The following is a 15,753-nucleotide window of genomic DNA, read 5'->3' as shown; positions in this document are numbered from 1 at the left end:
ACCAGGGACCGGTTTTTATCCACACTAAATACGCAGTGATCCTTCTTGTCGAATGACAGCAAGCAGAGATTTAGAAAACCATAAGGAATTGATACATGAAGTATATTGGTATATAAAAGGAAGTAAATTGTATAACTTTTCATTACACAAACAATATCAATTATTTGTAGAAAGTGGACGAACCCCTTTAAGAACGGGATAAATCCCCCATCCAGACTCGCACCGTAGCCTCTATCATTTTCATCCTATAGCAGCATAGCTGGCATATTGAGCTATACACACATTTACAAGAGAAATCTGATATTCCTGCAGCTATTGTGTGTATCGCTAATGATTTTCATTGTTTTCCAGATGTTTTCATGTTACATATCATTACTTCTCTGATGTTCCTACAGCTCCACTAACTGGATGTATTTATTGCACATGCTGCATCTGTCATAGACGACACCTTATGTTGTATCCCGCAATGAATGTGTGCCACTTTTTTGTATTAGATGGCAACCCGAGGTCCTGGATCTGTTAGATGCCATAGAGAGTAAGATGGCGAATGCTACAAACTCAGTAAAAGGTTCTAAAGTGACAGAGGTGAAGGAGTTTAGTCTAACAAAGCCGAAGCCCAGAACTATACCGGTACCGCAGAAAATACCCCTCCAGAAACCGCACCAACCGGTAAGTAGTCATCACCTGTGAGACATTGGGGCACTTACCTGTCCCATCGCGACCCCCGAGGTGCGTTGTTCGGAGCTGCCGCAATTCACTAAGATCGTGCGTCCAATTTCCTGCATGTGTCGCTTCCCCGCTCAGGTCTGCCGGAGTTCACCTTCTTCTTCCCGGTGCATGTGAGTGCATTGTCTTGCGACACAATTTCAGTTTTAAAGCCTGCGCTTAGTCAGAATCCATCGGGTTGTCCAACGGCCACGGCTCCGATTTGTGTCGCATGCAAGTCGACGTGATTGCGCCAAAATCCAATTGCGTGCGTCAAAAACCCTGGTAAATGCGGCGCAAATCGGACACAGTCGGGAAATCCAACGTAAATGCGGTGTGCAGACCCTTAGTAAATGGGCCCCATTGTATCAGAGCATGACGGTTATCTAATATATAAAGCTGAGTGTATGTGTGTATGTGTATGTGTGTACGCTAATGGAATCTGCACCGCCGCCTATAGAAATCACCAAATTTTGCACAGCCACTAGGTCGTGAGTCAAAATTTTCACCCTGCACTTTCCAAAATACACTTATTAATCACCATATACAGGAGCCAATGGGGCCCATTTACTTACCCGGTCCAGTCGCGATCCAGCGGCGCGTTCTCTGCTCTGCATTCGGGTCCGGCCGGGATTTATGAATGTAGTTCTTCCGCCGTCCACCAGGTGGCGCTGCTGCGCTGAAAGTCATCTCATCGCGCCGGAATTCACCACCTCGGACCAAGTGAAGGTAAGCGCTCCCCAAGCGACACTTTTTCGGTTTTTAAATGCGGCGGTTTTTCCGTTCGGCCACGCCCCCCGATTTCCGTCGCGCGCATGCCGGCGCCGATGCGCCACAATCCGATCACGTGCGCCACAATCCCGGGGCAATTCAGGTACAATCGGCGCAAATCGGAAATATTCGCGTAACACGTCGGGAAAACGCGAATCGGGCCTTTAGTAAATGACCCCCATTGTCTGTGGCAGTTAGAAACCATTAACAGCTCAGCTTCTAGCAACCAATCACAACTCAGTTTCTTTTTTGCCACAAGTCATTAATATGAGCTCTGAGCTGTGATTGGTTACTATAGGCAATGAGTATAAGACGCTTATGTGTCAGGTAAAATGGATAGGGATACAGACAGATACTCCAGTCACATCCAGAGCCGCAGTCGTATCCTTGTCATTATATACTCCAGTCACACCCAGATCTGCAATCATCTATCGACCGTTAGATCATCTCAGATGACTGCAGTTATAGCTAAGAGTAGTTATTTATCTTGGGCAACACCTGGGGCTACAGCTAGTCATTTATAGACCTGAGAAGAGTCATCCGGGGCGGAGGATTAAAAAGGGTCAGACCCAATCCCAATCAGCCATCAATTGTCCTGGAACCATTAATCATTCACAGTGTAATTATCTGAACATAATGGCCCTACTTACAGGGTCCAACAAACATGAGAATGGGGTAACTGTGTTAATGTGCCCTGCTTCTCCATTACAAACTATTTAAGTTATCCCCTATCTACAGGAGGAGAATAGGACCCCCCTCCCCCGGCAATCTTGTTCTCACCAATTGGTATCAGGTTAGGATGTGTCCTGCTACTCCATTCAGATGTAATGGTTAGGTGGACATTGCTGAGCACAGAGTTCGGGTATTTCCAGGACTCTTATAGATAGTGAATGGGTGTGTTGGAGATACCTGAGCGCTGTGTTCTGCAGTTTCCAACAATTTTCTCACATTCTACCTCATACCTATCTCATATCTATCTATATAACATCTATCCTATAGCTATCAGGATAGTCTGCCATTGTGTTAATAAGAATACTAGTCTTAATTTTGTGCAAAAATTTCAAACTCATGCATGCAAAAGCCAGAGCAGAGGATGAGATGGATCATACACAGGAGGGATCTTCATAATTGAATGGAATGGAAAGTTCAATGGATAATGGCTGAGCCGCTGGAAATAGAAGGATATCTTCACCATCCGTGACTATTTGTGTATTTACTGGAAAGGCCATTGTAAATGTCCACCTGTACTTCTGTAACGCAGGTCCCAGGGAGCATGTACAAAGGTCCGAAGGAGCAAGAACTTCTCCAAGGAAAGAAACTGAAGAATCGTCAGAAGGCAGAGGTACAACATTCAGATCATCAGAACTTTTATGATTTGGGTAGTAGGGTTATTGGATACTCCCCTCAAATCCATGAGAGAAGATACAGAAAAGGTTTTACCTGTAAGAGTCAGGGGCGTAACTTGAGGGGGAGCAGAGGTTGCGATCGCACCTGGGCCCAAGAGGTTTATTGTGTCACTTTCCCATATGAGAAGACTAACACTATAAACCATACATTATAGTCGGGGGCCTGGCACAGACTTTGCTCTGGGGCCCATCAGCTTCTAGTTACACCACTGGTAAGAGTTGTAAGATTTTGAAACTCTCTGTCATAAGAATGTATGAAAGTTTTTGAAGGAGCAACTTTATGCCTTGTAGTACATAAGTGTTCTTAACATAAGCCAAACTTGTTAAAAGGGTTTTCTCTTTAAGAGAGAAAGCACTGTGCATGGGAGGGGCATGGGGATAGTCACGGGGACCCCCACCATGTGCCATTTTTAAGTCTGGTGTCTTCCCAGTGGCCGAGATTGTTTTGTCTTTGTCCCCCATTCTACAATTAGGGCTGCGGTACATCTTCTACATCTGTATTTCTTATAGCTACAGCTATGGAACCTAAGCCTGCCTATTTGTTCAGTCATGTTGTCAGGGGATACAGTGTATAATTTTTTTCATTGAAATTTATTTTGAGATTTCATTATTGAAGACCTTTCTGACTGATAAGGTTCACACCCGACCAGCGGTCACAGTGATCCATTATGTATCTGATCACATCCATGTATCTGGTGGCCGCACCGTCCTGTCCGAGTGAATAGGACTGAGCTGTAATACTAAGAACGGCCACTATGCAATGTATGGAGTAGACTGTGAAGAGGCAGCAACGCTTACTTTCTCTTCACAGCTGATGGTTGGGGGTGTCAAGTTTTGGATTGAAGCCATACTAATATTAATATTCTACCCTAAAAACAAATCCTTAATATTACTTTCAAAATCTTAGCTCCCGCTGCAAAAGCTGCAATGGTTTGCCCAGCATCATGGCATGTGCTGTTTATTTCTGACAAGGACATAACTATAAAAATAATAATAATTCAGATTACACGGAGCTTGCCAAATCAGTTTCTGTTCCCTTGGAGCTCACAATCTAATCACCTACCAGTATGTTTTGGAGTGTGGGAGGAAACCGGAGGACCCAGTGAAACCCACGCAAACACGGAGAGAACATACAAACTCTTTACAGATGTTGACCTTGATGGGACCTGAACCCAGGACCCCAACGCTGCAAGGCTGTAAAGCTAACCACTGAGCAATAAGTTTTATAGGTTGGAATGTCTGTTAAAGACAGACATTAGCGCCTGGCGCTGAACACCATGGTGCCACATGCCCGGCATTCCTCTCCCTGGTAATTATTTTGGCAGTGTCTTGTCATTGTCTCTTTTGTAATGTGTCAGCATATGTGATAAACGGAGTCATGCCGGGGAGCGCTGCAAGGACAATTGTTCTCTTTATAAAGGCTGTCAATAGCAACACTCCCTTTAATGTGATCGCCGATAGCCTGGAGAGAAACTGTCCATGCAGCATGATCCAGCCCATGTCACACAATGCACAGACACCTCAGCTGTTTACAGGGATTGTCACTTACCTGCTTACCCACCCAGCACGCTGACCACCTATATATAGCTCCCCCTAAAGCAGTGACGGCGAACCTTTTAGTGGCCGAGTGCCTAAACTGCAAGCCAACCAAAACTGCATGCCAACCAAAACTGCATGCCAACCAAAACTGCATGCCAACCAAAAATGCATGCCAACCAAAACTGCATGCCAACCAAAAATGAAAGCAGTATCTTATTGCTTACTGTTCCTCAACAACGTTCGATCATATTGGCCTCCTGAGGAAATTTGCATCATTTTAGCTTCTTTCCAGTGTCCCTCTGTACACAGAGAATTGTGGGGCCAGCAGAAGGTCCTCCAGAGATAATTCAGCCCTGTCTACCCATTCTCCATCTTCCTACATTCCCTAGTAACAAAGTAAGTATCACTTTAATATATGACTGTAAGCCGCATCTTTTAAGTTGCTTGGAACTGCAGGAAGATTCTTTGAGTTCTGTCTGGTGTGCTGGGGAGATGGTCCGGGTGCCCACAGAAAGGGCTCTGAGTGCCGCATCTGGCGTGCCATAGGTTCGCCACCACTGCCCTAAAGGATGGCACAACAGGAACAGGCTACATTGATATCACAATTTATAAATACATTAGATGCCTCCTTTTTGCCTCCGTCTGCCTGGAATATGTTGCTGTGGGGAATACTGGATGGAAAAATGGAGCAATGGGGGATGGATGCAAAGTATTGCATCCCTCCCCTGTCCCCTGCTGAGCGCACACTCTGGGAGGTCACCATTGACAGTGACATCACCAGGGAACAATGGGGCAGATTTACTTACCCGGCCCATTCGCGATCCAGCGGCGCGTTCTCTGCGGTGGATTCGGGTCCGGCCGGGATTTATTAAGGTAGTTCCTCCGACGTCCACCAGGTGGCGCTGCTGTGCTGAAGAGCATCGGAACGCACTGGAATACACCGAGCCCAGGCTGAGTGAAGGTAAGTGCAATTTTCCCCAAACATTTTTTTTTAAATGCGGCGGTTTTTCCGAATCTGTTGGGTTTTCATTCGGCCACGAATGACCCCCATAGAGCTAGATATAAATACAGAGATAGATTAGTAGATATAAAATATTGTTTGTTAACCCATTCTATTTTGTTATAGATTTTGGACAATGCTGGTGGCTACAGCTATTATATAATAATACAGAAACATGTAGTATAGCTGTACGAGGTAGTGGTATATGGTGCATATGGTAGCTGTATTATATGCTAATATGCAGCAGTGCAGGGAGGTGCAGGACAGCAGTGCAGGGAGGTGCAGGACAGCAGTGCAGGGAGGTGCAGGACAGCAGTGGGGGGAGGTGCAGGATAGCAGTGCGGGGAGGTGCAGGATAGCAGTGCGGGGAGGTGCAGGACAGCAGTGCAGGGAGGTGCAGGACAGCAGTGCAGGGAGGTGCAGGACAGCAGTGCTGGGAGGTGTAGGATAGCAGTGCAGGGAGGTGCAGGACAGCAGTGCGGGGAGGTTCAGGACGGCAGTGCAGGGAGGTGCAGGACAGCAGTGAAGAGAGGTGCAGGACAGCAGTGCAGGGAGGTGCAGGACAGCAGTGCGGGGAGGTGCAGGACAGCAGTGCGGGGAGGTGCAGGACAGCAGTGCAGAGAGGTGCAGGACAGCAGTGCAGGGAGGTGCAGGACAGCAGTGCAGAGAGGTGCAGGACAGCAGTGCAGGGAGGTGCAGGACAGCAGTGCAGGGAGGTGCAGGACAGCAGTGCAGGGAGGTGCAGGACAGCAGTGCAGGGAGGTGCAGGACAGCAGTGCAGGGAGGTGCAGGACAGCAGTGCAGGGAGGTGCAGGATAGCAGTGCAGGGAGGTGCAGGGCAGCAGTGCAGGATAGCAGTGCAGGTGGGTGCAGGATACCAGTGCAGGATACCAGTGCAGGACAGCAGTGCAGGGAGGTGCAAGGCAGCAGTGCAGGGAGGTGCAGGACAGCAGTGCAGGGAGGTGCAGTGCAGGTGGGTGCAGGATAGCAGTGCGGGGAGGTGCAGGACAACAGTGCGGGGAGGTGCAGGACAGTAGTGCAGGGAGGTGCAGGGCAGCAGTGCAGGGAGATGCAGGGCAGCAGTGCAGGGAGGTGCAGGGCAGCAGTGCAGGGAGCTGCAGTGCTGGGAGGTACAGGGCAACAGTGCAGGATAGCAGTGCAAGTGGGTGCTGGATAGCAGTGCAGAGAGGTGCAGGACAGCAGTGCAGGGAGGTGCAGGACAGCAGTGCAGAGAGGTGCAGGACAGCAGTGCAGGGAGGTGCAGGACAGCAGTGCAGAGAGGTGCAGGACAGCAGTGCAGGGAGGTGCAGGACAGCAGTGCAGGGAGGTGCAGGACAGCAGTGCAGGGAGGTGCAGGACAGCAGTGCAGGGAGGTGCAGGACAGCAGTGCAGGGAGGTGCAGGATAGCAGTGCAGGGAGGTGCAGGGCAGCAGTGCAGGATAGCAGTGCAGGTGGGTGCAGGATACCAGTGCAGGATACCAGTGCAGGACAGCAGTGCAGGGAGGTGCAAGGCAGCAGTGCAGGGAGGTGCAGGACAGCAGTGCAGGGAGGTGCAGTGCAGGTGGGTGCAGGATAGCAGTGCGGGGAGGTGCAGGACAACAGTGCGGGGAGGTGCAGGACAGTAGTGCAGGGAGGTGCAGGGCAGCAGTGCAGGGAGATGCAGGGCAGCAGTGCAGGGAGGTGCAGGGCAGCAGTGCAGGGAGCTGCAGTGCTGGGAGGTACAGGGCAACAGTGCAGGATAGCAGTGCAAGTGGGTGCTGGATAGCAGTGCAGAGAGGTGCAGGACAGCAGTGCAGGGAGGTGCAGGGCAGCAGTGCAGGGAGGTGCAGGGCAGCAGTGCAGGGAGGTGCAGTACAGGGCGGCAGTGCAGGATAGCAGTGCAGGGAGGTGCAGGACAGCAGTGCGGGGAGGTGCAGGATAGCAGTGCAGGGAGGTGCAGGACAGCAGTGCAGGGAGGTGCAGGGCAGCAGTGCAGGGAGGTGCAGTGCTGGGAGGTACAGGGCAGCAGTGCAGGATAGCAGTGCAGGTGGGTGCTGGATAGCAGTGCAGGGAGGTGCAGGAGAGCAGTGCTGGGAGGTTTAGGACAACAGTGCAGGATAGCAGTGCAGGGAGGTGCAGGACAGCAGTGCGGGGAGGTGCAGGATAGCAGTGCAGGGAGGTGCAGGACAGCAGTGCAGGAAGGTGCAGTGCTGGGAGGTACAGGGCAGCAGTGCAGGATAGCAGTGCAGGTGGGTGCTGGATAGCAGTGCAGGGAGGTGCAGGACAGCAGTGCAGGGAGGTGCAGGACAGCAGTGCAGGGAGGTTCAGGGCAGCAGTGCAGGGAGGTGCAGGACAGCAGTGCAGGGAGGTGCAGTACAGGGCGGCAGTGCAGGATAGCAGTGCAGGTGGGTGCAGGATAGCAGTGCAGGGAGGTGCAGGACAACAGTGCAGGATAGTAGTGCAGGGAGGTGCAGGACAGCAGTGCAGGGAGGTTCAGGACGGCAGTGCAGGGAGGTGCCGGACAGCAGTGCAGGGAGGTTCAGGACGGCAGTGCAGGGAGGTGCAGGACAGCAGTGCGGGGAGGTTCAGGACGGCAGTGCGGGGAGGTTCAGGACGGCAGTGCAGGGAGGTGCAGGACGGCAGTGCAGGGAGGTGCAGGACAGCAGTGCGGGGAGGTGCAGTACAGCAGTGCAGGGAGGTGCAGGACAGCAGTGCAGGGAGGTGCAGGGCAGCAGTGCAGGGAGGTGCAGGATACCAGTGCAGGTAGGTACAGGATAGCAGTTCAGGGAGGTGCAGGATAGCAGTGCTGGGAGGCACTGTTACTGCGTCCATATGATCAGTATCCAGATTCTGGCCTAACCTGATGTATTGGAGATAACACAGCAGCAGCAATAATAGAGGTAATCACAGCATCATCAAAAAACTGCCCCTACAGGATAGTATAATTGAGAAATACCCCATAAATACCCCATAACTCCTTTGTTGCTGCATTCTTCACCTTGTGCCTTGTCATGTATTGCAGTACATTGTCATCCAGATATAAAGTAGATACTGTAAGAGCTATGCCATCTACTGGACAAATCAGAAGTCGCAGGATAGGGCGGGTTTTTTTTGTGTATAATTAGGTTATGTTCCAATTTTGCTCTGTCATCAGTTGTGATTTTTTCCCCCCTCAATTACTTTCAGCCTTAAAACAACACCGGTGGGGTATTGGTGGATGGTGAACATAATTTTAGTGACCAGAGCCAGGCAGCTGCTAGTAAAGCAAATAAAATTATGGGATGTATCAAGAGAGGAATAGATAAATCCCTGGTCAGACCACACATGGAATATTGTGTACAGTTTTCGGCACCAGTGTATAAAAAGAACATTTTTAGAACTGGAACAGGTGCAGAGGAGAGCAACCAAGATTAATAGGGGACTGTGATACAGTGACAGATTACAAAATTTGGGATTATTCAGTTTAGAAAATAGACGGCTGAGGGGAGACCTCATATATAACTAGGCCTGTGACCAGGACAAGGAGGCATCCTCTACACCTAGAGGAGAGGCGATTCTACCATCACCATAGACAGGGGACATCCTCTACACCTAGAGGAGAGGCGGTTCTACCATCACCATAGACAGGGGACATCCTCTACACCTAGAGGAGAGGCGATTCTACCATCACCATAGACAGGGGACATCCTCTACACCTAGAGGAGAGGCGATTCTACCATCACCATAGACAGGGGGCATCCTCTACACCTAGAGGAGAGGAGATTCTACCATCACCATAGACAGGGGACATCCTCTACACCTAGAGGAGAGGAGGTTCTACCATCACTATAGACAGGGGGAATCCACTACACCTAGAGGAGAGGCGGTTCTACCATCACCATAGACAGGGGGCATCCTCTACACCTAGAGGAGAGGAGGTTCTACCATCACCATAGACAGGGGGCATCCTCTACACCTAGAGGAGAGGAGGATCTACCATCACCATAGACAGGGGGCATCCGCTACACCTAGAGGGGAGGCGGTTCTACCATCACCATAGACAGGGGACATCCTCTACACCTAGAGGAGAGGAGATTCTACCATCACCATAGACAGGGGACATCCTCTACACCTAGAGGAGAGGAGATTCTACCATCACCATAGACAGGGGACATCCTCTACACCTAGAGGAGAGGAGATTCTACCATCACCATAGACAGGGGACATCCTCTACACCTAGAGGAGAGGCGATTCTACCATCACCATAGACAGGGGACATCCTCTACACCTAGAGGAGAGGAGGTTGTACCATCACCATAGACAGGGGACATCCTCTACACCTAGAGGAGAGGCGATTCTACCATCACCATAGACAGGGGACATCCTCTACACCTAGAGGAGAGGCGATTCTACCATCACCATAGACAGGGGGCATCCTCTACACCTAGAGGAGAGGAGATTCTACCATCACCATAGACAGGGAGCATCCTCTACACCTAGAGGAGAGGAGATTCTACCATCACCATAGACAGGGAGCATCCTCTACACCTAGAGGAGAGGAGGTTCTACCATCACCATAGACAGGGGACATCCTCTACACCTAGAGGAGAGGAGATTCTACCATCACCATAGACAGGGGACATCCTCTACACCTAGAGGAGAGGCGATTCTACCATCACCATAGACAGGGGACATCCTCTACACCTAGAGGAGAGGAGGTTCTACCATCACCATAGACAGGGGGGATCCTCTACACCTAGAGGAGAGGTGGTTCTACCATCACCATAGATAGGGGGCATCCTCTACACCTAGAGGAGAGGAGGTTCTACCATCACCATAGACAGGGGACATCCTCTACACCTAGAGGAGAGGAGGTTCTACCATCACCATAGACAGGGGGGATCCTCTACACCTAGAGGAGAGGTGGTTCTACCATCACCATAGACAGGGGGCATCCTCTACACCTAGAGGAGAGGTGGTTCTACCATCACCATAGACAGGGGGCATCCTCTACACCTAGAGGAGAGGAGGTTCTACCATCACCATAGACAGGGGGCATCCTCTACACCTAGAGGAGAGGAGGTTCTACCATCACCATAGACAGGGACATCCTCTACACCTAGAGGAGAGGCGGTTCTACCATCACCATAGACATGGGGCATCCTCTACACCTAGAGGAGAGGCTGTTCTACCATCACCATAGACAGGGGGCATCCTCTACACCTAGAGGAGAGGTGGTTCTACCATCACCATAGACAGGGGGCATCCTCTACACCTAGAGGAGAGGAGGATCTACCATCACCATAGACAGGGAGCATCCTCTACACCTAGAGGAGAGGCGATTCTACCATCACCATAGACAGGGGGCATCCTCTACACCTAGAGGAGAGGCTGTTCTACCATCACCATAGACAGGGACATCCTCTACACCTAGAGGAGAGGTGGTTCTACCATCACCATAGACAGGGGGCATCCTCTACACCTAGAGGAGAGGAGGTTCTATCACAACCATAGACAGGGGACATCCTCTACACCTAGAGGAAAAGCAGTTCTACCATCACCATAGACAGGGGGCATCCTCTACACCTAGAGGAGAGGCGGTTCTACCATCACCATAGACAGAGGGCATCCTCTACACCTAGAGGAGAGGCGGTTCTACCATCTCCATAGACAGGGGGCATCCTCTACACCTAGAGGAGAGGCGGTTCTACCATCACCATAGACAGGGGGCGTCCTCTACACATAGAGGAGAGGTGGTTCTACCATCACCACAGACAGGGGGCATCCTCTACACCTAGATGAGAGGCGGTTCTATCACAACCATAGACAGGGGGCATCCTCTACACCTAGAGGAGAGGAGGTTCTACCATCACCATAGACAGGGGACATCCTCTACACCTAGAGGAGAGGAGGTTCTACCATCACCATAGACAGGGGGCATCCTCTACACCTAGAGGAGAGGAGGCTCTACCATCACCATAGACAGGGGGCATCCTCTACACCTAGAGGAGAGGCGGTTCTACCATCACCATAGACAGGGGGCATCCTCTACACCTAGAGGAAAGGAGGTTCTACCATCACCATAGACAGGGGGAATCCTCTACACCTAGAGGAGAGTAGGTTCTACCATCACCATAGACAGGGGGCATCCTCTACACCTAGAGGAGAGGAGGTTCTACCATCACCATAGACAGGGGGCATCCTCTACACCTAGAGGAGAGGAGGTTCTACCATCACCATAGACAGGGGGCATCCTCTACACCTAGAGGAGAGGAGGTTCTACCATCACCATAGACAGGGGGCATCCTCTACACCTAGAGGAGAGGAGGTTCTACCATCACCATAGACAGGGGGCATCCTCTACACCTAGAGGAGAGGCAGTTCTACCATCACCATAGACAGGGGGCATCCTCTACACCTAGAGGAGAGGAGGTTCTACCATCACCATAGACAGGATGCATCCTCTACACCTAGAGGAGAGGAGGTTCTACCATCACCATAGACAGGATGCATCCTCTACACCTAGAGGAGAGGAGGTTCTACCATCACCATAAAGAGGGGGCATCCTCTACACCTAGAGGAGAGGTGGTTCTACCATCACCATAGAAAGGGGGCATCCTCTACACCTAGAGGGGAGGTGGTTCTACCATCACCATAGACAGGGGGCATCCTCTACACCTAGAGGAGAGGAGGTTCTACCATCACCATAGACAGGGGGCATCCTCTACACCTAGAGGAGATGAGGTTCTACCATCACCATAGACAGGGGACATCCTCTACACCTAGACTAGAGGATAGGCGGTTCTACCAGCACCATATACAGTGGGCATCCTCTACACCTAGAAGAGAGGCGGTTCTACCATCACCATAGACAGGGGCATCCTCTACAACTAGAGGAGAGGAGGTTCTACCATCACCATAGACAGGGGGCATCCTCTACAACTAGAGGAGAGGAGGTTCTACCATCACCATAGACAGGGGGCATCCTCTACACCTAGAGGAGAGGAGGTTCTACCATCACCATAGACAGGGTTCATCCTCTGCACCTAGAGGAGAGGCGGTTCTACCATCACCATAGACAGGGGGCATCCTCTACACCTAGGGGAGAGGCAGTTCTACCATCACCATAGACAGGGGTCATCCTCTACACCTAGAGGAGAGGAGGTTCTACCATCACCATAGACAGGGGGCATCCTCTACACCTAGAGGAGAGGAGGTTCTACCATCACCATAGACAGGGGACATCATCTACACCTAGAGGAGAGGAGGTTCTACCATCACCATAGACAGGGGGCATCCGCTACACCTAGAGGAGAGGCGGTTCTACCATCACCATAGACAGGGGGCATCCTCTACACCTAGAGGAGAGGAGGTTCTATCATCACCATAGACAGGGGGGATCCTCTACACCTAGGGGAGAGGGGGTTCTACCATCGCCATAGACAGGGGGCATCCTCTACACCTAGAGGAGAGGTGGTTCTACCATCACCATAGACAGGGGACATCCCCTACACCTAGAGGAGAGGAGGTTCTACCATCACCATAGACAGGGGGCATCCTCTACACCTAGAGGAGAGGAGGTTCTACCATCACCATAGACAGGGGTCATCCTCTACACCTAGAGGAGAGGAGGTTCTACCATCACCATAGACAGGGGGCATCCTCTACACCTAGAGGAGAGGAGGTTCTACCATCACCATAGACAGGGGACATCATCTACACCTAGAGGAGAGGAGGTTCTACCATCACCATAGACAGGGGGCATCCGCTACACCTAGAGGAGAGGCGGTTCTACCATCACCATAGACAGGGGGCATCCTCTACACCTAGAGGAGAGGAGGTTCTACCATCACCATAGACAGGGGGGATCCTCTACACCTAGGGGAGAGGGGGTTCTACCATCACCATAGACAGGGGGCATCCTCTACACCTAGAGGAGAGGAGATTCTACCATCACCATATACAGGAGGCATCCTCTACACCTAGAGGAGAGGAGGTTCTATCATCACCATAGACAGGGGGCACCCCCTGCACCTAGAGGAGAGGAGGTTCTACCATCACCATAGACAGGGGGCACCCCCTGCACCTAGAGGAGAGGCGGTTCTACCATCACCATATACAGGGGGCATCCTCTACACCAGGGGTCAGGAACCTTTTTGGCTGAGAGAGCCATAAGCGCCACATATTTTAAAATATAATTCTGCGAGAGCCGTACAATGGGGCTAATTTACTGAGGGTCCCGCGGCCGCATTTTTGTCGGGGATCACGCCACCCGCCGCAGAACATTATAATACACCCGCCACAGAACATTATTATACACACGCCACCCGCCACAGAACATTATTATACACACGCCACCCCCCGCAGAACATTATTATACACCCGCCACCCCCCGCAGAACATTATAATACACCCGCCACCCCCCGCAGAACATTATTATACACACGCCACCCCCCGCAGAACATTATTATACACACGCCACCCCCCGCAGAACATTATTATACACACGCCACCCGCCGCAGAACATTATTATACACCCGCCACCCCCCGCAGAACATTATTATACACCCGCCACCCCCCGCAGAACATTATAATACACACGCCACCCCCCGCAGAACATTATAATACACACGCCACCCCCCGCAGAACATTATTATACACACGCCACCCCCCACAGAACATTATTATACACACGCCACCCCCCGCAGAACATTATTATACACACGCCACCCCCCACAGAACATTATAATACACACGCCACCCCCCGCAGAACATTATTATACACACGCCACCCCCCGCAGAACATTATTATACACACGCCACCCCCCGCAGAACATTATTATACACACGCCACCCCCCGCAGAACATTATAATACACACGCCACCCCCCGCAGAACATTATTATACACACGCCACCCCCAGCAGAACATTATTATACACACGCCACCCCCGCAGAACATTATAATACACACGCCACCCCCCGCAGAACATTATTATACACACGCCACCCCCCACAGAACATTATTATACACACGCCACCCCCCGCAGAACATTATTATACACACGCCACCCCCCGCAGAACATTATTATACACACGCCACCCCCCGCAGAACATTATTATACACACGCCACCCCCGCAGAACATTATTATACACACGCCACCCCCCGCAGAACATTATAATACACACGCCACCCCCCGCAGAACATTATAATACACACGCCACCCCCCGCAGAATATTATTATACACACGCCACCCCCAGCAGGACATTATAATACACACGCCACCCGCCGCAGGACATTATAATACACACGCCACCCGCCGCAGAACATTATAATACACACGCCACCCGCCGCAGAACATTATAATACACACGCCACCCCCCGCAGAACATTATAATAAACCCGCCACCCGCCGCAGAACATTATAATACACCCGCCACCCGCCGCAGAACATTATTACACACACGCCACCCCCCGCAGAACATTATAATACACACGCCACCCCCCGCAGAACATTATAATACACACGCCACCCCCCGCAGAACATTATAATACACACGCCACCCCCCGCAGAACATTATAATAGACACGCCACCCCCCGCAGAACATTATTATACACACGCCACCCCCCGCAGAACATTATAATACACACGCCACCCCCCGCAGAACATTATAATACACACGCCACCCCCCGCAGAACATTATAATACACACGCCACCCCCCGCAGAACATTATAATACACACGCCACCCCCCGCAGAACATTATTATACACACGCCACCCCCCGCAGAACATTATTATACACACGCCACCCCCCGCAGAACATTATTATACACACGCCACCCCCCGCAGAACATTATTATACACACGCCACCCCCCGCAGAACATTATAATACACACGCCACCCCCCGCAGAACATTATTATACACACGCCACCCCCCGCAGAACATTATTATACACACGCCACCCCCCGCAGAACATTATAATACACACGCCACCCCCCGCAGAACATTATAATACACACGCCACCCCCCGCAGAACATTATAATACACACGCCACCCCCCGCAGAACATTATTATACACACGCCACCCCCCGCAGAACATTATAAAACACACGCCACCCCCCGCAGTACATTATTATACACACGCTACCCCCCGCAGTACATTATTATACACACGCCACCCCCCGCAGAACATCCCAATACACACGCCACCCCCCGCAGAACATCCCAATACACACGCCACCCCCCGCAGAACATTATAATACACACGCCACCCCCCGCAGAACATTATTATACACACGCCACCCCCGCAGAACATTATTATACACACGCCACCCCCCGCAGAACATTATAATACACACGCCACCCCC

General features: G+C 51.2%; 1 protein-coding gene across 1 annotated transcript in view; it reads left to right on the top strand.

Annotated features, from left to right (window-relative positions):
- CFAP99 (cilia and flagella associated protein 99) overlaps positions 1–15,753 on the top strand; it is a 60,458-nt gene that overhangs the window by 18,063 nt on the left and 26,642 nt on the right. Inside the window, exons 6-7 of the mRNA XM_072126194.1 lie at positions 495–669; positions 2,738–2,818. Coding sequence (XP_071982295.1) covers positions 495–669; positions 2,738–2,818 — 256 coding nt within the window. The remainder of the gene's footprint in view (positions 1–494; positions 670–2,737; positions 2,819–15,753) is intronic.

This window comes from Engystomops pustulosus, chromosome 1, assembly GCF_040894005.1.
Source record: "Engystomops pustulosus chromosome 1, aEngPut4.maternal, whole genome shotgun sequence".
NCBI lineage: Eukaryota > Metazoa > Chordata > Amphibia > Anura > Leptodactylidae > Engystomops > Engystomops pustulosus.
The sequence above is the reverse complement of the archived record's forward strand: the minus strand, read 5'-3'. Positions and strand labels throughout refer to the sequence as shown.